The sequence below is a fragment of the Manihot esculenta genome, chromosome 16, assembly GCF_001659605.2.
Source record: "Manihot esculenta cultivar AM560-2 chromosome 16, M.esculenta_v8, whole genome shotgun sequence".
Taxonomy (NCBI): Eukaryota; Viridiplantae; Streptophyta; class Magnoliopsida; order Malpighiales; family Euphorbiaceae; genus Manihot; species Manihot esculenta.
The window spans coordinates 7,466,614-7,491,709 of record NC_035176.2 but is presented as its reverse complement, the minus strand read 5'-3'; the positions used below and the strand labels follow the sequence as shown (position 1 = coordinate 7,491,709).

Sequence of the window (25,096 nt, the reverse complement as noted above, 5' to 3'; positions counted from 1 at the left end):
AGCAATTAATAGCGTAAATTTTTCAAAACATTTTAGACCGATTTGAGTTCAAAGAAAAATATTTTTAAAGTATAGAAAATATATAGTGAGTTTTAATTTTAAAATTTATACATTTTTATTATTATTATTAGGCCATTGACTATAAATAGTGAAATTAGGTGACAATTTGAAATTTGTAGATATAAACCAACACGTTTATAGTCCATGTACTTGTACAAAGATTGCAAGGTTTTTTTAGTTACATTTTTAAATTTAGATATAATAGCATAAAAAATATTTTTAAAATTTAGGGTCTCCCTATCAATTTTTAATAAAATTTTAGGATGAAAATATATATTTGAATTTTTATTTTCAGTTCATCTTCATTCTTTCTTCTAATTGACTATCCTTATCTTTGTTATTTTTCACATTTTTTTCCGTTCTCTTTATTCTCATTCTTATATTTTCTCTTATTTCTTTTTTTTATCTTTTCTCTCATTGTTTTCTTCTTTTTTGCTATTTTCTTTTCTCTTTCATATCATCCTTTTCTCTTCTCCCACTTTATTTAATGTTTTAGCTAATTTTCTCCATTTTCTCTTCTTTTCTTAACTTTTTTTTCATTCTCTCTCCTCTAACTTTCTTCTCTTTCTTCCCATTTTCTCTTTGCTTGCATTATTTTAAACTATTATTATATGTATATATTAGTATTAATGATTTATATTTTAAAAATTTAAATAACACAAAAATTGAGGTTGACAAATATGATGTGGCTTTTTTATTATAAGGCAAAGTGGAGTGACAATAAACAACCACTTATTGTGTAGCACATAGATAAATTCAGATGCTAAAATTCTAACACTTGCATATTCGGAAGAAAGTGTTGGTTTAACTTGTACAATTGACAGTATTTATGATAAAAGAAGCCAAAATTTCACACACAATGAAAGCTGACAGCAGAATGAAGTTACAGACTATTGCAAATCAGGATTAATTGAACTAAGATCCTGGCCAGATGAAGATGATGAGGCAGTCCATGGTGCACCTGATGAATGAACCAGAGACCGACTTTCACTTGAACTATGAAGCGAAATATGATCAAATTTGCTCCTTAGGCCACCCAATTCCAGTTGTTCTCCATGCATAGCTGGATTCACCACTAATTCATGAACAGGAGCTCGTCCTTCGAGCATTTTTACTACTTCAGACATTGTAGGCCTAAGTGCAGGTGAAGAAAAAGTGCATAGTAATGCCACCTTTATCATTCTAATTGCTTCTTCCTTCTTGAAGTTGGACCCTAGTCTTGGATCAATCAGCTCCGTTAGGTCTCCCTTTTGTTGTAAAACAAGAGCCTGAAATACCCACAAAAGAAATTGGCACACCTGACTAGAAAAACTTCAAAACAAAAAAAAGATTGTTTCCATATTTCTCTTCTTGAAATTCAGGTCATCTCAAAAATCTTTTTTTTTTTCCTCTTAAGGATAAGAATGCATCTCAATAACTTTAACATTTTTATTAGAGAAATTTACTATTTAGTCTTGTGATGTAGAGAAATTCATTGATTGGTCTCTCAATCTTGAAAAATACATTAAAACATCAATGAGATTTTTAAAATATCTACTAATTAGTCATTCCGTTAATTTTAAACGTTAAGTGTTAACCTTTTAGTTTTTGTAATACGAACAAATTCATTAGTTTATCTCTTAGTTTTATAAAAAAAATTACTAATTAGTCCTCTAAATTTAGAGACTTGTCCAACGTTTAACGGCTAAAATTAACGGAGACTAATTAGTATAATTAGTTCTCCTTATTTGGAGAGGAAAAAGTCTAGGTTATGGAAAGAAAGACACAAGTATAATGTATCAAAAAAATTTCACTTAATATGCCATATCTAGGTTTGATTTTCAGGACCAAATAAGGGTTTTGTAGCATACATGATGCATCAAACTCAAAAGAACATGCCAGAGATCTTACCCAATCCATGAGGCAGACAAAATTTTCATCTGGTCGATATTTCATGTTGCTTTTCCCAACGACAATTTCCAATGCAACAATCCCAAAACTGTATACATCTGCCTTGTAGGTTAAGTAACCCCATAACGCGTATTCTGGTGCCATGTAACCTCTGCATGATAAAATGTAATTGTGTGACTTAGTTCCATGGAAGAAAAATTAGTGGAAGGATGAAAAGATTAGAAAGAAACAAAGGGTTTAGCTCACATAGTTCCAGCAACTCTGGTACTGATATGGGTATTCTCTTCTTCATCAAGCTTGGCCAAACCAAAATCAGAAATCTTAGGGTTTAGATCCCTATCAAGGAGAATATTAGCAGCTTTGATGTCTCTATGTACAATTTTCAAAGCAGATTCTTCATGCAGAAAAGCCAGACCTTTTGCGATGCCAACACAAATCCTATGCCTCGTACGCCAATCCATTTTCAACTGGATTTCCTCAGTGCCTATAACCAACATTCACAAGTTATTCATAAAAAATAAAATTAAAAAAAAAAAAAACACTCCCTACTTTTTACCAAATGTTTGTGAAGTGTTTTCTTGTGTTTCTTGAACAAGTGCTTACCAAACAAAGCATGAGCAAGGCTGTTGTTTTCCATGTATTCGTATACCAACAATAATTGATTCCCTTCAGCACAGCATCCATACAATCTAACAAGATTAGGGTGTTGCAAAGCAGAAATCATGCCTATTTCGTTCAAGAATTCGCGATGTCCCTGCTTTGATTTGGAAGAAAGCTGCTTAACAGCAACTATAGTACCATCTGATAGTGTTCCCTGCAGTTAGAAATGATGTAACATTGTTGTTTGAGTTGACGTTTTATTTGTCGTAAAATGCAAAGATAAACAATTTTAAAGACAGGAAAGAGGTGTACTCTACTTTATAGACTGATCCAAAGCCACCTTGTCCAATCTTGTTAGCAGGATCGAAGTTGTTAGTTGCAGCTTTAATTTGTCTGAAGGTGAAGATACCAGTTTGCAAATCCAAACCTAAAAGTTCTGTACAAAAAAAAGGCTAAGAAGTTGAACAATAATTTCTTTAAGAATTAAAGAAATGGAAGGAAAGAGAGAGACGGAAGGAAAGAAAGAGACGGAAAAAAAAATCTACTTTAGAACTTGAACTTTTTAATAGTTATAAAAACACTCAACTTAGACTTGGTGCAAGATTCTTTATTCATTTCTCACCAGATTTCTTCCAGAAAACCATATCATGTGGAACAGAGATAGCAAAGAAAAAGTATAGAATCTGCATTATGATGTGCCCACTTTGTTTTCTTGATATTTCGTTATAAATACCATTTTGAAACAAAATGGCTAGAATGTAGAAAACTTGAAGAATAAATGGTTCTGAGGATCCCCATGGGATATAAGCTCAATCTACGTAATTTCTGTCACCACACTTTATTTAAAAGTTAGACAGCAAAGTCTACTGCTGGAAATGGTCTGATGTTCACCTAATGAATGATTCAGCTGAAATGATCATTATTATGATCAGGCAGTGCAAAAACATAGAGAAAAGTTTCCATTTTTAACAAAGCTATAGTTGCTTTTAGAGCAGTACTTTCAGTTTACTAATAACCTGATTCTTTATCATGAGAAAAAGTATGCATATCTTGACATAATTATCTATTTCAAAATGTTATGTGGCAATAGAGATTGAACATAAAATCCTTAATTTTAGTTTATATTCAGTACCTTGTTCTTTTGCTGCCCTGCCTCCCAAGCAACCTTTCCACCAAAGAGTGCCTACTACAATGAGAATGAGGAACAAAGGCAAAACTATAGCTCCAGCCACAATGAATTTCTTCCTTTTGCCTCCATCAGAAGAGGGAGGCTTCAATTCTATTTAAAATTAGAAAGAAAAAAAAAAGAAAGAAACAAAAATGATCATCAGATTGCAGTATACCTACACAAGTCCACACAACCATGTATAAGTAAACTATTATGCAATACATATATATGTGGTGGGTGTGGGTGTCATTTGAGCCCATGTGCCATACAAGATAAAAATTCCTAAATATAGAGGTAGAACTTGCCAGATTCCACGTTGATTGCAGATATGAGAGGACCATACGTTCCTCTAATTGGGACAGCTGTTGTCCCTTTCCCAGCCCAACGAAGGTGGATCTCAATTGTTCCATCCTTAACAAGTGCTTTAAAATTCTGAATGCTCACCTTATCTACCCCTCCTGCTTCCTTTGTGATATCAAAATCTTTCAAGACACGATTTTCCTACAAATATACAAATTTAATCAAATTAGCTACTGTTACAGATAATGCACATAAATGAAATTGAGTACCTGGATATAAACATCAAATATCCGTCTCCCAAGACTGTAATATGAGCTATTATCCCTGAATACTATCTCTGCAAAGTGAAGCTTCACATTGTAATTCCCTTTTGCTAAACAACGGATGTAGTATGTAAGGGAGAGAGGCGAGACGCGTGCTCTTGTGTATAATTCAGAATTCTTCATCCTGAGGATGGATACGTTTTGTGCTATGTAATCACTCACAGATCTATTTTTATCCCAGAAATGTCCACTATTACTAATTTCCCAACTCTCCCTTGTGGGAACATATTTTGCTGCAGCTCCCGACTCTTCATCTGCTACGTAGCTGATGTCTTCAATGGTGGTTGCACCTCCACCACAATTTATATGTAACGAGTATCTGTCTATACATGTTCAGAAAAAAAAGGGATAATCTTTATATACTGAGGTTGAAACAAATCAATAAACATAAAAAAGGAATTATTTTTCTCTTTGGGTTCCATCTTGTCGGTGAAAACCATAGAGGAAGGCCTTAAAAATCATTGGGGCATGTACAGTTTGATACAAAAATATGTCTACCTTTTGTACAAGCAAAGTTTTTCAGGCACTCCACAGCAGCTTTTCTGAAAATAGTAAAGAATTATCAGCTTATATTAAAAGGCACAAAAAAAAGAGAGGGAATTAATTTCTATTTAGAAGTTCAGTAGAGAAAAATCTTACGAGTCGTTCCCTCCTGAAGTGCTTTTAAACAAATTTCTATTGATCAACCAAAAAAAAAGTCAGAAGCAAGAAGGAAACTGAAATTTTTCAAATAAATAAAAGACCAGGAAAAAAGATGTTCTTACAGTGTATCTCTACAAGTATTTGGCAATGAGATTTCCGTAAAATTATTGCGAGAAAGGTCTATTTCACTGCGCATAAACCTTAAAACTTTAATTTTACAATAGAGTAGATAAAAAATTACAATTGGAAACTATATCAATCCAAATGAATAGAGCAGTTGCTCACATAAAATCTTTACCTAAAGAAGAAGTATTTAACTTCTTTGAGTTATATTTTAATTATCATTAACCCATCAATATGACATGATTTCCTAAACCAAGAAGCAAATTGAAGTGCGAGTAAAATGAAATCATTTCCCCTATTCCATATGGCAGAGTTGAATCTGCAACTGATCTAAAGAGGTGAATCTTTATCCAAATTGGAATTTATGAACAAACAAATTTATTGCTTGTAAGGTTATGTAAGCATGCATGCGTTATAAAAAATATATATATATCAAGGGACAGGAATATGTTTCCCTGAGACAAAATAATAACATACATAATCAAATAACTTCTTACAGAAAAAGGTATAAGTAAACACACGTACGCTCGAGTATCTCCATTCTTGAGCCAGTCTGGGATGGGTCCAGAGAGCAAGTTACTTGTCAGATACCTATAATTAGGCAGCAGCATTTCATTTTGTTAGACACTCGTCATTTTCAAGTTGGTGGAGAGCAGGGTTAAGACAAGTAACACCTACTCCTTAAAAGGCAATTGACGACTTTCAAGAGAGTAAACAGAAAATCATGCTCTCCAAAGTGTTAACATCACAGTGTTCTTCTCTTATTCTAGGGGAAAAAAATTGCTACTCAACTTATCTTCAAGCATCATTACTATCTCAAAAGGCCGTATAGTGTATTGGAGGAAAAAACTTTATGTTTAGTCAGTGAGGATAAACTTTAGATTTTTGTTAATGATTCACATAGCATTTTTCAGGATGATAGACATAGACTAAACTTAAGTTTTCGTATTTGGTAGCTACATTGTTAACTTCACCAAAATCTTGCGCTATATCAGTGCGTAGCTATCTAACAGTATTAAATTTGGATACGAGACTTGAAAGGTTGTCAACATGTATGGTTTTCAAAGAGTATATGGCAACTATCTATGGGGGAGTATTAACTATGAACAGCAAGAAATGCCATCTAGATCTCATGAATCTAGATACTCACACATTCTCCAATTCTGTTAGACCTTCAAGATCTCTTGAAATATTTCCTCCCAATCTATTGAAACTGAGATCTCTGCATGAAAAAATTGAAGATTTCAAGATAGCAGAAAATATTACAAGAGTCCGATTTTCTAGAGCAGAGGAAATAAAAGAGTGGGAGACAAGGGAAGAAAAGATTACAAAATTTTCAGTGTTGGCCTTGCTGCGATGTATGGGGGGATAGAACCGGATATATTGCAATTCCTCAGCATCCTGAAATATAAAGTATCTTCACATGATCTCCTCCACAGCAGAAAATATTCTGATTTTAAAGCATCTATCAATGTTAAGAGTTACTCACAGCAACTTAATCCCTGTCATGTTCTCTAAGTTTGGAAATTCTGAGCCTTCACCATGTAAGTCACTAATCCTTCTACAGTATATAGAATAAGACATGAATAGCAGATAATCAATTTCCAACTTTTAAAAGCACACAAAGATGGTAGGTTAAACAAGATTGTAAGAGGAACGGACTTGAAAGGCGTAACTTACAGTTCGGTTAAATTGTTCAAAGCAGAAATGCCAGAAGGAATAGGCCCTTCAAAACCACTAGCTTGAATCTCTCTGTTAGAATACCATTCAAAAGGGAATCAGATTTCCTATTGAGGGAGAGAAAAAGGAAGGGCATGCATGGATTAAGAATTTGAATAGCAAAAGTACATACAATTTCTGAAGATTTTTCCAGCCTTGAATAAAACTCGGTATTTTTCCAGTGAAGTTATTGCCACTAATCCTACTGCATATGACCCAATGCAAGAACTAGATTAAACAATAGAAAGCCTTAAGAGATTAACATGATAAAGAAAATTTAAACCTAAAATCAATAAAAAAATTGTCAAATTTTACTAGAATTTACAGTTCTATTAGTTTGGTCCAATTAGCAAGAGCAAGCGGTAAATTTCCCGTCAGATTGTTTGCACCAAGATATCTGCAAGCAAAGAGAGGGGGAAAAAATCGATGTCAACATACTCTATTACTCTTTTATTCAAATCAGAAAATATTTTCCGACAGAAAAGGTTAAAGAGACTGACAGAATCTCCATGTTAACCAAGTTCCCAAGCTGAGGGGGAACAGTTCCTGAAAACATATTGTTCTCAATGCCCCTGAATAAATTCTCCATCAATTATTGAACGATAATCAAATAGAACAAATATAGTGATAAGCGAAAGGAAGAGTGTGCAATCATACAAGGCTGTAAGTGTGGTAATGTTTCCTAGATAGCTGGGAATCTGTCCCGTTAAGCGGTTGACAGAAAGGGACCTGCAGCATACACTTTCTATTAGTTCAATATGAAGAAGCATTGAAGAGCTACTCTAACATTCCCTTGGAGAAAGTCCTTACAAAAATTCCAACTTTGTAGAAGCCCATTCACTTGGTATATTTCCAGTAAGGTAATTTCGAGTAAGATCACTGTAAACCAGATGAAATAAACATTAGCAATAGAATTGAATGTTTCAGTACAGTTTCCAGGAACATGTTTTAAACAAAGTGATTGAAATTGGCAGAAACTTCTTACAGTTTCTTGAGGAAAGGTAGTTTCACAATGGCACGAGGCAGCACCCCAGCAAGATCTTGCGCTTTGAGAAATCTATCATCCAAGAATTCCAAACTTTAGCATTTTCTATGAACGGTACTTCACTACATCAATCACTATCAACTGGCAATCCTAGTTCATAAAAAAACACCAGATTCTAACAAAACTATTAAGGTAACGTTCTGGAATCAGCTTGTCCTAAACTAGCTTTCAAATCATGAAATAGAAATGAAATTTGGTTAATAAACAATTTAATCTGCAAACTGAGATTTGACCTTGAAGTAAGAAAGTGGGTTGTCAAAAGCAAACAAGAGAGCTTACATGCTTTCAACATGGCATTCACCCCCAAGAAAGGAACAATTGCAATTCACTCTATTGGAAAAATAAGGCCTATCCTTTGATATTGGCGTCAACCAATTTGTATCATTACTGCAAGGATCTATTTTAAAGTTCCAATCTTTTTTGCCCAATTGGGTTGCTATTTCTTGCAGAGCTTCCACTGCAACACACATCAAGCTCGTTACTTTATTTAATTCTATCAACAAAATTATCTTTTTTTCTGGGTGGGTGGGAAAGAAGAAGAAGAGAGAGAAAGAGACATACCTTCCTGAGAAGGAAGACGCCCTGCCTGAGCTTTAACTTCATTAATGGATCCAGTGGCAATGAGAATCAGCAGTAAAATCATAGTTGATCCAAAAATGGTATCTAAAACTCGATGAAATTTTGCCATCTTCATCACATCTACCGTCCTAGTAGCTGTCTCTGCTCTGCCTACTTGCAATGCTCTACAGAATGGAGTTATGGCTTGTTATTGCACACGGTGGGACCACTCAACAGTATTTTAGTTATTTATTTACAAAGTTGATGGAACGTCAAAGAAGTCATCACGTGCGTGGGTTTCATTCACCTTCCTTACTTGACTGAAAATCTGCAATACACAACATTATCCTCAAAGCTCAAACCAATTGGCAAAGCAATGCTTCAAACCTTCAACCCTAAATACATGGGCCCATGTCTTTATATGTCTCAAGTTGGCAAGAAAGGCTTAAATATTTCCCATCTCTACAAAAGGAAGAGACCCAGTTGTGTGCTTAAGGTCAATTTCTTGCTGGGACTGTCCTTTTCTTGGCTTCAGTATTTTAGAAAAGCAGCTGATCTCAGCTGACCACGTATGGGCGAACCTGATGTGGCTTTCCTTTATCTTGGTTGTTAGTTAGGAAAGAATCTGGAGCTTTCATCGACCATCCTATTGCAGAAACCGAGTATAACGCAAATTCTTAAAATAATATCTAACTAATTTCATCTGAACCACCGCCTTATTTTTTTATATATTTCTTTATTCAAGTTGATTTTTTTAACTATATATATTTTTTTGCTATAAAGAAATATATAATTAAAAAAATTAACTCAAATAAAAATATATAAAAAAATAAGACGCATGGTCAATTTTTATTGCCTTACATAAAATCATAAAGAACAATTTTATTGCTTTACAATTACCCATACGCAGTTGACATAGATTACTTAGTAGCTTTAAAATTACTCGTTCCCCGCATGGTCGGCAGCCACCGTGGAATTCAAAATAATACTATGAAATAGTAATGAGAACAGCTGGTGAAGGACAGGAAGAGTAGAAGAAGGCCAACACACACGGCGGTTCTACCGACAAATAGGTCTGACCGCGAGGCTGTTCACAGTTGAAACAGATCCGGAATTCGATCTTGTAAATTGAAATTTGACTAAAATCGTTATTTCCATTTTCAATTGAATTAATTTTTTTTAAATAATCGTTAAATTTAATTTAATTAAACTAAATTAAAATCAAATCGAAAGCAATAAAACCCTCGGGCTCCAAAATTTTATATTAATTTTTGGAAAAAAAAATATAAATGTTGATATTATTTACAAATTAATTATGTATTTTTAAAAATCATGAAATAGTCTTTAAATTTTAATTCCTTCATAAACATTAGTATTTTTTTTTTTTTTTTGAAATAGCATTAGTAGTATAAATTAATCCCGCATATATGCTATAACTTAATTTCAAACAAATGGCTATTTAATATCTAAATTTAATAAAATTTTAAAATATAGAAAATATTTCTTTTTCAAAAGTCTTAAAATATTTTATTTTTTATTTAAATAAAAATATATTTTTTTAATTAAATTTTTTTTAGTATTCCAAAATTTTAAAAAATATTAAAAATATTTTACTTTTAAAGTTCAATAAGGGGAGGCTAAGTTTACAATGCCACGTAACATTAAGAGCGATGCTCCTCATTTACACGTTAAAAATAAATAATTAGATCGATATTTATTTTTTAATTAACTCAAATTTTTTAATAATAAAATAATAAATATTTTAATTTTATTAATTATCAATATCACGTGCCGCTTTATTCCTTGAAACTGCCGAATAATTTCCCAGTCCCGCAACCTTAGCTTGTTTTACACATCGTATGACTAATTAGATTTTCTTTAGACCTAATAAAGCTCGGAATTAAAGAAAACGAAAGTTGATAATTTTCCACGTTTCTAAAAGGTATGCTGCCGCAGCGATGCGCCGGCTTTCCCACTCATCCACGACTCATCATCTCAAATACCACCAAGGAGCCACGAAATATCCTAATACTGGATTATTTTCCCCACGTGCCAAAATTCATAAACTTCCAAAAGGACTAAATTATAATAATGATTTATTTTATAATTTATTATTAATATGAAGAGAGAATGAAATTGAAAAAATTAATGGAATTGAATTAATTTAAATTTTTAATTTATTTTTTTATTTTGATTGAGTTTAATTTTTAATTTTAAAAATTTTAATTATTTTAATTTAATTTGATTTTAATTTTAAAAAATTAAAAAATCAAATTAAACTGATTAATGGTAATAGTATATTATTTTTAATAATATAGAAATTAAATATAATTAATATTGAAATATTTTAATTAAATTTTAAAATATTAAAAATAAAATGTAAAAAATAAAAAAAAATTAAAAGTTTATCAAATCAAATCGAATAGAATTAAATTGATTCAGGCCGAATTTGATTCAATTTTTATTTAAAATTAATTTAATTCGATTTCTATCCAAAATTAACTCGATTTAATTTTTATAAATATTAAAATTTTAATTTTTAATTTATTCGGTATAATTTTAAAATAATCAATTGAATATTCACCGCTACAAATTGATATTATTTTTTATACTCTTTAATTAGCAATAGGTTGAAGCCCATTATCATTTATTTATATTTTAAACTAAAAATTTTATTTACAGCCTCAAATGTAGCTTTTATTATTATTTTTTAATATTATGGTAATGGTAATAGTTAAATAATATTTTTTTGTTTATATATTGAAAGAGTAATAGAGTTAATAATATAATTATTAAATTTTATTTAAAAAATATTTTATTCTTAAATTAGCTTGTAGCTTACCTCAATTTTATAAATTTTACTATATTTATAATACATGAAAGTAAAAAAAATAATAATAATAATAAAAACTTTTAATTTATCTACCAATTAAATCTGATCACCCCGGATTTCACGCGTCCCAATATGAGGCATGGCCATAAAGGCAATATTAGCCCAAAACTTATAAAGCGGACCGGATCACTCATGAGTTCAGGTCCCTTAGAAAAAAAGTCGAGAACGTGACATGAGAAAGGACAGCAGACCCAATCATCTCACAGCCTTGCCTGTACATGCACCAGATGGAATTAAATGGCCGCTTGGCATGTAAAAAGCGTCTGACACCCCGTACATACGAACCTGCATGATAGAAACAGGTGACACTATAATAGAGAGACCGTTAGACATCACTAGCAGACGAAAGAGAATGAATAAAAGGAGAGGAACACCCTTCTTTCCAACTAAATTTACACAACTATTATAAACTTTATTTTTTAAATTTCAGAATATCAAAATTCAATATCATCGAGATGGAGTTACATTTTTATTATTAAATTATATTATGTTTTTTAGATAAATTTGTAACGACCCGAAAATCGGACCGCTACCGGCGCTAGGATCCAGATCGGCTTAAGGCCGCCGGGACCCGTAGCAAGCCTGACATATAACCTGTAAACCTGTATAATCCCATACATGATCCACAACATACATAAAAATTAAAACTTTTCTTTACATGAACATCAACCAAACTCAACCTGTGCATAAACATTAACATAACATTGATCCCTCTGTGGGATCTCATCAGTGCCCCCAAGGGGTGACATAACATACGTTGAGTTGGTTTACATAAACATCGTAAAAATCTCTAAGATCATGTGTTAAAGGGATAGCACAATCTATGGTCAAGCACACCTCTATCATCCATATACATCATCTCATTACATAACTATACTGATTAAGACATTACATTACAATTCGATCATGTCCATTGCTAGCTATTACATAAACATGACTTCTTTACTCTATCCGGACTCCCGCACTATACTGTACCTGCAAGCCTGGGAGTAAAGGGAGAGGGGTGAGCTAAAAGCCCAGTGAGCTGAACTATAAAACATTTTAACACTATGCTTTAATGAAATGCATCATAACATAGACAATTCACATAAGGGTTGGGTGAACTTGTCACCAATTAGTCCAAGCTAACATTGTGCCAGGCCGTAGCATGGGGTCCTGGTCTTCCTGTCATACATACATTACTTACCATTATTCCAGGGCCTCCTCTGGGCTCCTGGTCTTCGAGTCCACAATCGTACCAGGCCGTAGAATGGGGTCCTGGTCTTTCATTTCCGTGCAAGGCCGTAGAATGGGGTCCTGGTCTTCCTGTCATGGACTAATTGGGTCATCCAACATTCACCCACATCAACAACAATAGATGCAATGCGGCATATTCGTGAAGCTAATGCAATCATCCTATAGCATAATCATGATGCATGAAACATGATAAAACATTTAATTTAAAAGATTAAGTTTAGTTCCACTCACCTCTGGCTGACTCTGACAACACCGAAGCAGCTGACCTCACTGCTGGGGTCCTCGGTTCCTCGGGTCCGAACCTACACAGGTGGACTCAAATGAGGGACCAAACATACTTGAACATAACTCTAAAATACTCCCCCAAAAACCCCCTAAAACATCCTGAAAACATCACATAAAAACATGCAAGAAATGGCTGAACAGGGCACTTTCGGCGGCAGGTTGGGCGGCCGAAAGTCCCTCCAGAGCCGAAAGTCAGGCAGGTTCGGCGGCACCTTCGGCGGCCGAACCTCCCAGACAGATCCGAAAGTCTTCTTTCGGGGGCAAGCTTCGGCAGCCGAATGCTGCCTCCACAAGGGGGTTCGGCGGCCGAAACTCCCTTCGGCGGCCGAACCTGGTTTCTGCCAGAAGGGCAGAAACTTGGTTCACATGAACCCCTTGCCTCCCAAAACCTCAAATCATGCATAAATCTCAACCAAAACATGCATACAAGTTCCTAGGGGTCTCAAACAGTCATATACCCCAACTACAACACCTCAAACACACACAATCAACACACATTGTTCAAAACATCAATATTAACCCAAAACTCAACATATAACCTAACATGCATTTCTACCCATAGATCTTGCATAAAACTTATTTAAAAACACATAAGGAGCTTAAGATCGGCTCTTACCTCTTGAAGATCGAGAGGGAGACTGTAATACCCGGCTAGACTCCGGTATCGGAATTCCTACCGTCCGGTGGAATCTCGGATGTCGGAGATCTCTAGAAGGGTAGAATCATGTTTTATAAAATGTTTTCATGTTTTTAATAATTTTAAGTATGTTTTTAAATGAGTTTTTGCATGAAAATTCTTTGGAGGAAGACCCAGGTTCGGCCGCAGAAAGTCAAGTTCGACCGCCGAACATGCATGCGTTTTGGAGGCACGTTAGGCCCCCGAAAGCATGAGTGAGGGAAGTTCAGGTTCGGCCGCCGAACCTCAAGTTTGGCCGCCGAACATGGCATGCATGCGGAGGCAAGTTCGGCCCTCGAACGTGGTCTGGCCAGCCACTATAAAAGGGGCACTTAGCCGAAATGGGCGAGCTTTCTCCCATTTTCGGCCACAGCTAGTTTCCGACCTCCCTCTTCCAAATCTAGTGTTCTTCCTTCAAATCCCCACCATTTTTCTTGAGTTTTAAGCTTGCATTGAAGGTTTTGAACTTTTGAAACGAGTTTTGGAGTTTTGGGAACTCAGGAGCTCATTTTCTTGGATCTCCAAGTTTAGGTCGTCTCTCTCTCGATCTTCAAGAGGTAAGAGCCGATCTTAAGCTCAATGCATGCTTTAAGTAAGTTTTAAGTGATTTTATGGGGTAGAATGGCATGTATAGGGTTGTATGAGTTTTTAAGCGAATGTTAGGTTTTATGTGATTTTTGAACAATGTGGCATGTTTGAGTATGCTTGAAGTGTTGTAGTTGGGGTATTTGTTTGTTTGAGGCCCCTAGGAGCTTGTATGCATGTTTTGGTTGAGTTTATGCATGATTTGAGAGTTGGGAGGCGAAAATGCACAAAGGAGCCAAGTTTCTGCCCTTTGGCAGAAACCAGGTTCGGCAGCCGAAGGCACTTTCGGCCGCCGAACATGGCTGGGGAGGCAGGCCTTTCGGCTGCCGAAGTTGCCCCCGAAAGGAGACTTTCGTCTCTGTCTGGGACTTTCGGCCGCCGAAGGTGCCGCCGAACATGCATGAGTTTCGCCTCTGTCTGGGACTTTCGGCCGCCGAAGGTGCCGCCGAAAGTGCCCTGTTCAGCCATTTCTTGCATGTTTTCATGTGATGATTTCATGATGTTTTAGGGGGTTTTTGGGGAGTATATTAGAGTTATGTTTATGTATGTTTGGTCCCTCATTGGAGTCCACCTGTGTAGGTTCGGACCCGAGGAACCGAGGACCCCAGCAGTGAGCCAGCTGCTACAGAGTTTGTCAGAGCTAGCCAGAGGTGAGTGGAATAAACCTTAAGTTTTAAAATGAAATATGAAATTTGAGCATGATCCATGCATCATGAATGCCATGAGATATAGTAGGTTGTTTGCATTAGTATTCACGAATATGTTGCATTGCATTTATGATGTTGATGTGGATTGGTCATTGGATGATCCTTAGTCCTCCTATGATATGATGATGCTACGGCATGAGATATGGTATGGAAGTCCAGGTTGTACCCATTCTACGTCCCTGGCACGATGTAAGAGGAAGTCCAGGTTGTACCCATTCTACGTCCCTGGCACAGTTGGACTGTATGATATGTTAAATGTAATACCCGGCTAGACTCCGGTATCGGAATTCCTACCGTCCGGTGGAATTTCGGATGTCGGAAGCCTCTAGTAGGGTAGAAACATGTTTTATAAAATGTTTTCATGAATTTTAGTGGTTTTAAGTATGAAATTGAATGAGTTTTGCATGAAAAAGTCTTTGGAGGAAAACCCAGGTTCGGCCGCCGAAAGTCAAGTTCGGCCGCCGAACATGCATGCGTTTTGGAGGCACGTTAGGCCCCCGAAAGCATGAGTGAGGGAAGTCAAGGTTCGGCCGCCGAACCTCATGTTCGGCCGCCGAACATTTGCATGGATGCGGAGGCACATTCGGCCCCCGAACGTGGTCTGGCCAGCCACTATAAAAGGGTCCCTTAGCCGAAAACGGGCGAGCTTTTTCCCCATTTTCGGCCAAGGTGAGCTTTCTGCCGTCCCTCACCCATTTTTCAATGTTCTTCCTCTAAATCCTTCAATATTTTCACTTGTTTTCACTTGGTTTTGAAGTTTTGAGCATTTAAACCAAGTTTTGGAGCTTTGGGAACTCAGGAGCTCATTTTCTTGGATCTCCAAGTTTAGGTCGTCTCCCTCTCGATCTTCAAGAGGTAAGAGCCGATCTTAAGCTCCTTATGTGTTTTAAGTAAGTGTTATGCAAGATCTATGGGTAGAAATGCATGTTAGGGCATATGTTGAGTTATGGATATATATTGATGTTTTGAGCAATGTGTGTTATTTGAGTATGTTTGAAGTGTTGTAGATGGGGTATATGCATGTTTGAGGCCCCTAGGAACTTGTATGCATGACTTGGTTGGAGTATATGCTTGATTTGTGGTTTTGGGAGGCAGGAGGTTCAAGTGAACCAAGTTTCTGCCTGTTTGGCAGAAACCAGGTTCGGCAGCCGAAGGGAGTTTCGGCCGCCGAACCCCTCTTGTGGAGGCAGCTTTCGGCTGCCGAAGGTGCCCCCGAAAAGAGACTTTCGTCTCTGTCTGGGACTTTCGGCCGCCGAAGGTGCCGCCGAACCTGCATGAGTTTCATCTCTGTCCAGGACTTTCGGCCGCCGAAGGTGCCGCCGAAAGTGTCCTGTTCAGCCACTTCATGCATATCTCTATGTGATATTTTCAGGATGTTTTAGGGGGTTTTTGGGGAATACTTTAGAGTTATGTTCTAGTGTGTTTGGTCCCTCATTTGAGTCCACCTGTGTAGGTTCGGACCCGAGGAACCGAGGACCCCAGCAGTGAGTTCAGCTGCTTCGGTATTGTCAGAGTCAGCCAGAGGTGAGTGGAACTAAACTCAATCCTTTAAATTAAATGTTTTATCATGTTTCATGCATCATGATTATGCAATAGGATGATTGCATTAGTTTTCACGAATATGCCGCATTGCATAAGTTGTTGTTAATGAGGGTGAATGTTGGATGACCCAATTAGTCCAAGACAGGAAGACCAGGCCCCATGCTACAGGCCTGGCATAGAGTAAGAAAGACCAGGCCCCAGTCTACAGGCCTGGCACAGAGTAAGGAAAGACCAGGATCCCATCCTATGGTCTAGCACGATTGTGGGACTTGAAGACCAGGAGCCAGAGGAGGCCCTGGAAAAATGGTAAGTAATGTATGTTCTGACAGGAAAGACCAGGACCCCATTCTACAGGCCTGGCACAGAGTTAACTTGGACTAATTGGTGACGAGTTCACCCAACCCTTATGTGAATTGTTTGTGTTATGATGCATTTCATAGAGCATAGTGTTAATGTGTTTTACTAGCTCTACTCACTGGGCTTTTAGCTCACCCCTCTCCCTTTACCCCAGGCTTGCAGGTACAGTATAGAGCGGGAGTCCGGATAGAGTAAAGAAGTCATGTTATGTAATAGCTAGTAATGGACATGATCAAATTGTAATGTAAAAGTACAGTATAGTTATGTAATGAGTTTTATGGATGTTAGTGTGTGCTTGACCATAGAATGTTGTATCCCTTTTTATACATGATCTTAGAGATTTTGATGATGTTTATGTAAACCAGCTCAACACAGGTTATATTACCCTTTGAGGGCACAGATGAGATCCCACAGAGGGATCAAAGTTATGTTCATATTTATGCACAGGTTGAGTTTGGTTGATGTTTATGAAAAGAAAAGTTTTAATTTTTATGCATGTTATTGATCATGTATGGGATTATACAGGTTCACAGGTTATATGTCAGGCTTGCTACGGGTCCCGGCGGCCTTAAGTCGACCCGGATCCTAGCACCGGTAGCGGTCCGATTTTCGGGTCGTTACAGAATGGTATCAGAGCCCTAGGTTCATATGGTCGGACCTAGAGTGTCGGGCTCATAGAGGTTATAGAAGGTCAAGCACGATAGGAAAGATCATGTCCACTAGGATAGGATGTGGAGTCCTGTCTTGCATGATGATGTGAAATGCCATGATAATATGCATGTGCATTAATGATATGCTATGATATGTGATGCGGGTTCATGTGTGCTCACATGAACCATATGATGCTAATGTTTGTGCTATGTGTACTGTTTTTCAGAAAACAGGATGAGAGGAACTCGTCGATCAGCAAGATTGACAGGAGTACCACCTGAGGATGAGGGCATGAGTGCCCGTCCTCCAGCATTGCCTAGGGCAATGTCTAGCAGGTCCAACAGGGACAGAGTAGCAAGAGACCCTAGAAGGTCTCTGGATCTGGGTAGGAGCAGATCAGTTAGAGGAACAGTTCAGGGAGGAGCGTCAGAGGATATGGGGGATGATATGGACGTGGAACAGAGGAGGGATGGCAGTTTGGGAGTCAGTATGCCAGAAGAAGGAATGGGAGAGTCCCAAGGAGGCACTCAGGCCTCGGGATTCGTTCAGCCACCTCACTACCCACATTTCTCACAACATCCCGGGTATTCGATGGGAGGTACATCGGATTACCCTAGTTTCACCCCTTATCCCACACAGATGCCATACCCACCATACTACCCACCATACTCTCAGTACCCAATGTATCCACCTCCACCCTACTATCCAAATCCAGCAAACCCTACCTCAGAAAATGTTGCACCACCTCCGCCACCTACAGAACCAGCAGCCCCAGTTGCTCAGCCATCTAGACCTAGCTCAGCCAGTGGGAGCAAGGTTAAGATGACAGACTATATGAAGCTGGGTGCTCCCCAGTTTGAGACCGGTGATGATCCGTTCGTGTACTTGGAGCGGGTCAAGGCAATTACAGACGAGATAGGGGCGGATGACAGTAGAGCCATTCAAATGGCTGGGTTCACACTTAAGTGCAAAAAGGCACGGGAGTGGTTCAAGAATTATGTGAACCCGAGAGTGGACAACATGACTTGGGAAGAGTTTGCAAACGAGTTTGCAGGATGGGCTTTTCCTGATAGTTCAAGGGAATTGAAGATGATAGAATTCGAACAGTTGAGGCAAACTGATGACATGAGTGTAGACGAATATACCGACAGGTTTATGGAGTTGCTGCCATTTGCTGGGCAAGACCTTAGCACAGACCAGAAGAAGTCGAGGAGGTATATCATGAAGCTCCATCCCAGGTATTCCTCCTTGGTACAGTCAGCAGATAGAGAGAGTTTTCACGCCATAGTAGACATGGCTAGGAGAATGGAGGCTAGTGCCATCGTTCAGGGGACAGTTAAGCAGACAGTGGCACAAGCTTCTGGTTCTAAAACTCCGGGTGGGGGAAGGTTGGATCCCTCTACCCTGAGTGCAGCAGCTTCAGGCAGTAAGAGATGGGGTAAACCCAAGGGTAAAAAGAACAAGTTCTGGAGTAAAGTCAAGTCTAGTCTGGGATTTGGGAGTGGCTCAAGCTCTGGTGCGGATAATGTAGTTTGTGCGAGGTGTGGTAGACCACACAAGGGAGTATGTCGGTTTGGGGCGAACGTCTGTTTCAGATGTGGTCAGGAGGGGCATATAGCTAGAGATTGTCCAAGAGCGGCCCCGATGGCTCAGTCCCAACAGACAGCTTCAGGCAGTGTAGCGCAGCCAGCAGCTCCAGCCATGACTCAGGCCAGTGGCAGAGGCAGAGGGAGAGGAGCAGCCTCTTCTTCAGCAGGTTTCAGAGGTGAAGGTCCATCAGCTCCAGCACGGATCTTCACAATGACTTAGCAGGAGGCAGATGCATCTAACACCGTGGTGGCAGGTAACTTAATTATTGGTTGTTCAGATGTATATGCCTTGATGGACCCTGGTGCATCTCATTCTTTTATCGCTCCGAGAGCCGTGGGGAGGTTAGGTCTGATGACTTCTGGGTTAGAGTGTCCTCTCTGGGTCAGTGGACCCAAGTGTGATCCATCAGTGGCAGAGTCAGTCTGTCAGTGTAGTCCAGTTTTTGTTGAGGGAAGATGCATGTCCGCCGACCTAGTGGTTCTAGATTTGACAGACTTTGACGTCATTCTAGGGATGGACTGGTTATCTACCCATGGTGCTACCTTGGACTGCAGGGACAAGGTAGTCAGGTTCAGAGGTCAGGATGGATCAGAGGTCGTCTTCAGAGGAGACAAAAGGGGTACACCTAGAGGTATGATCTCAGCTCTTCAGGCTCGCAGGTTGCTTAGGAAGGGATGTCAAGGGTATTTGGCTCATGTGAGAGAGCTTAATAGTCAGGTTAGAGAGCCCGCCTCGGTGCCAGTGGTTAGAGAGTTCTTAGATGTGTTCCCAGACGAACTGCCAGGTTTACCACCTGCTAGGGAGATAGAGTTCGAAATAGAACTGATGCCTGGAACTCGACCGATCTCTATCCCTCCCTACAGGATGGCCCCAGCCGAGTTAAAGGAGTTGAAAGAACAGTTGCAAGAGCTGGTAGAAAAGGGTTTCATCCGACAGAGTACCTCACCTTGGGGTGCTCCGGTCTTGTTTGTGAGGAAGAAGGATGGATCCCTTAGACTTTGTATCGACTACAGGCAGTTGAACAAAGTCACTACCAAGAACAAGTACCCATTGCCAAGGATCGACGATCTATTCGACCAGCTAGCAGGAGCGGGTTGTTTCTCCAAAATAGATCTGAGATCGGGGTACCATCAGCTGAGGATCAGGGAAGAGGACGTACCAAAGACGGCTTTCAGGACCAGATATGGGCATTTTGAGTTCCTTGTGATGCCGTTCGGGTTAACTAACGCCCCTGCAGCATTCATGGATCTCATGAATAGAGTGTTTAGCCAGTACCTGGATCACTTTGTTATTGTCTTCATAGATGATATCTTAGTGTATTCCAGGAATGCAGAGGAGCATGCCCATCATCTGCGGTTGATCTTGCAGACTTTAAGGGAGCATGGCTTGTATGCCAAGTTCTCTAAATGTGAGTTCTGGCTGAGGAGCATTTCGTTCTTGGGGCATGTAGTGTCAGAGAATGGGATAGAGGTAGACCCCAAGAAGACAGAGACTGTGGTTAACTGGCCTAGACCCACTTCAGTGACAGAGATCAGGAGTTTCTTGGGTTTGGCGGGTTACTACAGGAGGTTCGTTCAGGACTTCTCAAAGATAGCAGCTCCTCTTACCAGACTAACCAGGAAGAACCAGAAATTTATGTGGACCGACCAGTGCGAAGAGAGTTTTGAAGAACTTAAGAAGAGGTTGACTTCAGCACCAGTTTTAGCTCTGCCATTTAGTGGAGAGGACTTTACAGTCTTTTGTGATGCGTCCCGTGTGGGACTGGGTTGTGTGCTTATGCAGAATGAGAGGGTGATTGCTTATGCTTCTAGGCAGCTAAAGAAGCATGAGTTGAATTACCCCACACATGACCTTGAGATGGCAGCAGTAATCTTTGCACTCAAGATGTGGAGGCACTACCTCTATGGGGTAAAATGTGAGATCTTTACAGATCATAAGAGCCTGCAGTACATCCTGAGTCAAAGAGATTTGAATTTGAGACAGAGGAGATGGGTAGAGCTGCTGAGTGACTATGATTGCAAGATTCAGTATCATCCGGGTAAGGCGAATGTCGTGGCAGACGCCCTAAGCCGGAAGTCACTAGGTAGTCTATCCCACATCACGGCAGAGAGGAGACCAGTGGTGAAGGAGTTTTACAAGCTCATTGATGAAGGTCTACAGTTGGAGTTGTCTGGTACAGGTGCCTTGGTTGCTCAGATGAAAGTGACACCCGTGTTTCTGGAGCAGGTGGCTCAGAAACAGCATGAGGACCCAGAGTTAGTGAAGATTGCCAGGACTGTTCAGTCAGGCAAGGACAGTGAGTTCAGATTCGACAATAAGGGGATCCTCCGCTATGGGAGTCGACTTTGTGTACCAGATGACATTGGGCTGAAAGGCGACATTATGAGAGAGGCTCATAATGCGAGATACAGCATTCACCCCGGAGCCACCAAGATGTATCAAGATATGAAGAAAGTTTACTGGTGGCCAGCTATGAAGAAAGAAGTGGCACAGTTTGTGTCAGCCTGCGAAGTTTGTCAGAGGGTGAAGCTGGAACATCAGAAGCCGGCTGGAATGTTTAACCCGCTACCTATTCCAGAGTGGAAATGGGAGAATATAGCTATGGACTTCGTAGTGGGGTTACCGGCGACGTCCAACAGATTGGACTCCATATGGGTGATTGTGGACAGACTCACCAAATCTGCTCACTTTATCCCTGTCAGGAGTGGCTATTCTGTGGACAAGTTGGCGCAGGTGTACGTTGATGAGATAGTTAGACTGCATGGGGTTCCTGTTTCTATTGTGTCAGATAGAGGGCCCCAGTTCACCTCCAGGTTTTGGCGGAGTCTGCAGAATGCCATGGGTACTAGGTTGGATTTCAGCACTGCCTTCCACCCCCAGACGGACGGAAAGTCGGAGAGGACCATCCAGACTATCGAGGATATGCTTAGAATGTGTGTGCTGGACTTTGGCGGTTCTTGGAGGCAGCATCTACCTTTGGTGGAGTTTGCCTACAACAACAGCCATCATGCTAGCATCGGGATGGCCCCATATGAAGCTTTGTATGGAAGGAAGTGCAGATCACCTGTTTGCTGGGAGGAAGTTGGAGAAAAGGCCTTGGCAGGGCCTGAGTTAGTAGAGATCACCAGCAGGGTGGTACCCATAATTAGAGAAAGAATCAAGACTGCTGCAAGCAGACAGAAGAGCTATGCAGACGTCCGCAGAAGACAGTTAGAGTTTCAGGAGGGGGATCTGGTATTGCTCAAGGTGTCTCCAATGAAGGGAGTGGTTCGCTTCGGGAAGAAAGGTAAACTAGCCCCACGATACATCGGACCCTTTGAAATCTTGCAAAAGATTGGGAATGTGTCGTACAAGCTGGACTTACCTGCTTCGATGGAAAGAATCCATCCGGTTTTCCATGTTTCAATGTTGAGGAAGTTTGTGTCAGATCCGAGCAAGGTTCTTAGTGAGCCTGATGTGGAGGTCCAAGAGGATCTCACCTATGTTGAACAGCCAGTTCGGATCATAGACACCCAGATCAGAAAGTTAAGAAACAAGGAAATCCCGATGGTGAAAGTCCTGTGGAACCACCACAATTTAGAGGAATGCACTTGGGAGACACGGGAGTCTATGCTCCAGCAGTACCCTCATCTCTTTTAAGGTTAGATCCCTATGTGTTTATGTGCCTTGTATGTGTTATGTCCTTTGCCATGTTATGCATGTACTAGTTGAGAAACATTCGGGAACGAATGTTCTTAAGGGGGGAAGAATGTAATACCCGGCTAGACTCCGGTATCGGAATTCCTACCGTCCGGTGGAATTTCGGATGTCGGAAGCCTCTAGTAGGGTAGAAACATGTTTTATAAAATGTTTTCATGATTTTAATGGTTTTAAGTATGAATTTAAATGAGTTTTTGCATGAAAAGTCTTTGGAGGAAGACCCAGGTTCGGCCGCCGAAAGTCAAGTTCGGCCGCCGAACATGCATGCGTTTTGGAGGCACGTTAGGCCCCCGAAAGCATGAGTGAGGGAAGTTCAGGTTCGGCCGCCGAACCTCAATGTTCGGCCGCCGAACATTGCATGCATGCGGAGGCACATTCGGCCCCCGAACGTGGTCTGGCCAGCCACTATAAAAGGGGCACTTAGCCGAAATGGGCGAGCTTTCTCCCATTTTCGGCCACAGCTAGTTTCCGACCTCCCTCTTCCAAATCTAGTGTTCTTCCTTCAAATCCCCACCATTTTTCTTGAGTTTTAAGCTTGCATTGAAGGTTTTGAACTTTTGAAACGAGTTTTGGAGCTTTGGGAACTCAGGAGCTCATTTTCTTGGATCTCCAAGTTTAGGTCGTCTCTCTCTCGATCTTCAAGAGGTAAGAGCCGATCTTAAGCTCAATGCATGCTTTAAGTAAGTTTTAAGTGATTTTATGGGGTAGAATGGCATGTATAGGGTTGTATGAGTTTTTAAGCGAATGTTAGGTTTTATGTGATTTTTGAACAATGTGGCATGTTTGAGTATGCTTGAAGTGTTGTAGTTGGGGTATTTGTTTGTTTGAGGCCCCTAGGAGCTTGTATGCATGTTTTGGTTGAGTTTATGCATGATTTGAGAGTTGGGAGGCGAAAATGCACAAAGGAGCCAAGTTTCTGCCCTTTGGCAGAAACCAGGTTCGGCAGCCGAAGGCACTTTCGGCCGCCGAACATGGCTGGGGAGGCAGGCCTTTCGGCTGCCGAAGTTGCCCCCGAAAGGAGACTTTCGTCTCTGTCTGGGACTTTCGGCCGCCGAAGGTGCCGCCGAACATGCATGAGTTTCGCCTCTGTCTGGGACTTTCGGCCGCCGAAGGTGCCGCCGAAAGTGCCCTGTTCAGCCATTTCTTGCATGTTTTCATGTGATGATTTCATGATGTTTTAGGGGGTTTTTGGGGAGTATATTAGAGTTATGTTTATGTATGTTTGGTCCCTCATTGGAGTCCACCTGTGTAGGTTCGGACCCGAGGAACCGAGGACCCCAGCAGTGAGCCAGCTGCTACAGAGTTTGTCAGAGCTAGCCAGAGGTGAGTGGAATAAACCTTAAGTTTTAAAATGAAATATGAAATTTGAGCATGATCCATGCATCATGAATGCCATGAGATATAGTAGGTTGTTTGCATTAGTATTCACGAATATGTTGCATTGCATTTATGATGTTGATGTGGATTGGTCATTGGATGATCCTTAGTCCTCCTATGATATGATGATGCTACGGCATGAGATATGGTATGGAAGTCCAGGTTGTACCCATTCTACGTCCCTGGCACGATGTAAGAGGAAGTCCAGGTTGTACCCATTCTACGTCCCTGGCACAGTTGGACTGTATGATATGTTATGTTAAGGGAAAGACCGGTTGTACCCATTCTACGTCCCGGCACAGTTGGACTATGTAGAGGACTATTGGTGACAATACCATCCGAGATGTGATTTGTTGTGATGTGTTGCATTACATAATGGCATGAAATTTTAATATATGTTTTTCTCTATTCTGCTCACTGGGCTTTGTAGCTCACCCCTCTCCCCTAACCCCAGATGTGCAGGTACAGGGTAGACCAGGAGGTTAGCCAGAGATATGAAGTATGTTCATGTAATAGTTAGATTGTGGACATGACAATTGTACTATGATGTAATGTAAAAGATTACAATATGTTGTAATGAGGTATATTGAGGTTATAGATGTGCTTGACCCTATGAGTACTGTTATCCCTTGTTGATACATGATCTTGATGTCTATTGATGTTTATGTTTAAGCCAACTCATCTCATGTTGTATCGCCCGTTGGGGCATTGAGGAGATCCCACTGAGGGATCATGATTATGATCATGACTATGTTCATGTATGTTCAGGTTGAGTTGGATGAATGAAAGAAAAGTTTTAATTTTTATGTATGATTGTCGATCATGTATGGGATTATACAGGTTTACAGGTTATATGTTTGGCTTGCTATGGGTCCCGGCGGCCTTAAGTCGACCCGGATCCTAGCGCCGGTAGCGGTCCGATTTTCGGGTCGTTACAGAGACGACCTAAACTTGGAGATCCACGAAAATGAGCTCATGAGTTCCCAAAGCTCCAAAACTTGGTTTAAATGCTCAAAACTTGCAATGTGAGTTTAAAACTCAAGAAAAATGGAAGAGATTTGGAGGAAGAA

At 39.8% G+C, this 25,096-nt stretch overlaps 1 protein-coding gene across 2 annotated transcripts; it reads right to left on the bottom strand.

Moving 5' to 3' along the window:
- Nucleotides 1–725: 725 nt before the first annotated feature.
- Nucleotides 726–8,882, bottom strand: LOC110603752 (probable leucine-rich repeat receptor-like serine/threonine-protein kinase At3g14840). Of its 2 annotated transcripts, XM_021741643.2 has the most exons (24): nt 8,432–8,882; nt 8,150–8,327; nt 7,811–7,882; nt 7,636–7,704; nt 7,483–7,554; nt 7,326–7,397; nt 7,151–7,222; nt 6,959–7,030; nt 6,787–6,858; nt 6,596–6,667; nt 6,436–6,507; nt 6,257–6,328; nt 5,632–5,697; nt 5,106–5,171; nt 4,981–5,016; nt 4,840–4,883; nt 4,288–4,664; nt 4,024–4,219; nt 3,683–3,829; nt 2,868–2,986; nt 2,554–2,764; nt 2,197–2,434; nt 1,951–2,101; nt 726–1,328 (listed from the first exon to the last, which is right to left on the bottom strand). In XM_021741643.2, exons 1-24 carry the CDS (start codon nt 8,562–8,564, stop codon nt 951–953), a joined length of 3,057 nt encoding a protein of 1,018 aa, XP_021597335.1. In that variant the 5' UTR covers nt 8,565–8,882; the 3' UTR covers nt 726–950. The 2 variants fall into 2 exon arrangements, with proteins under 2 accessions (XP_021597335.1, XP_043807975.1); XM_043952040.1 differs by lacking the exon at nt 8,150–8,327 and having other exon boundaries at nt 8,432–8,876.
- Between the last annotated feature and the right edge of the window lie 16,214 nt (nt 8,883–25,096).

Coding starts and splice junctions, on each gene's coding strand:
- LOC110603752 (XM_021741643.2), bottom strand. CDS start 8,564: ATGAAGATGGCAAAATTTCATCGAGTTTTAGATACCATTTTTGGATCA. Junction 7,883..8,149: donor GAATGCCATGTTGAAAGCAT/GTAAGCTCTCTT, acceptor CTTGGATGATAG/ATTTCTCAAAGCGCAAGATC. Junction 5,698..6,256: donor CTAACAGAATTGGAGAATGT/GTGAGTATCTAG, acceptor GCCTAATTATAG/GTATCTGACAAGTAACTTGC.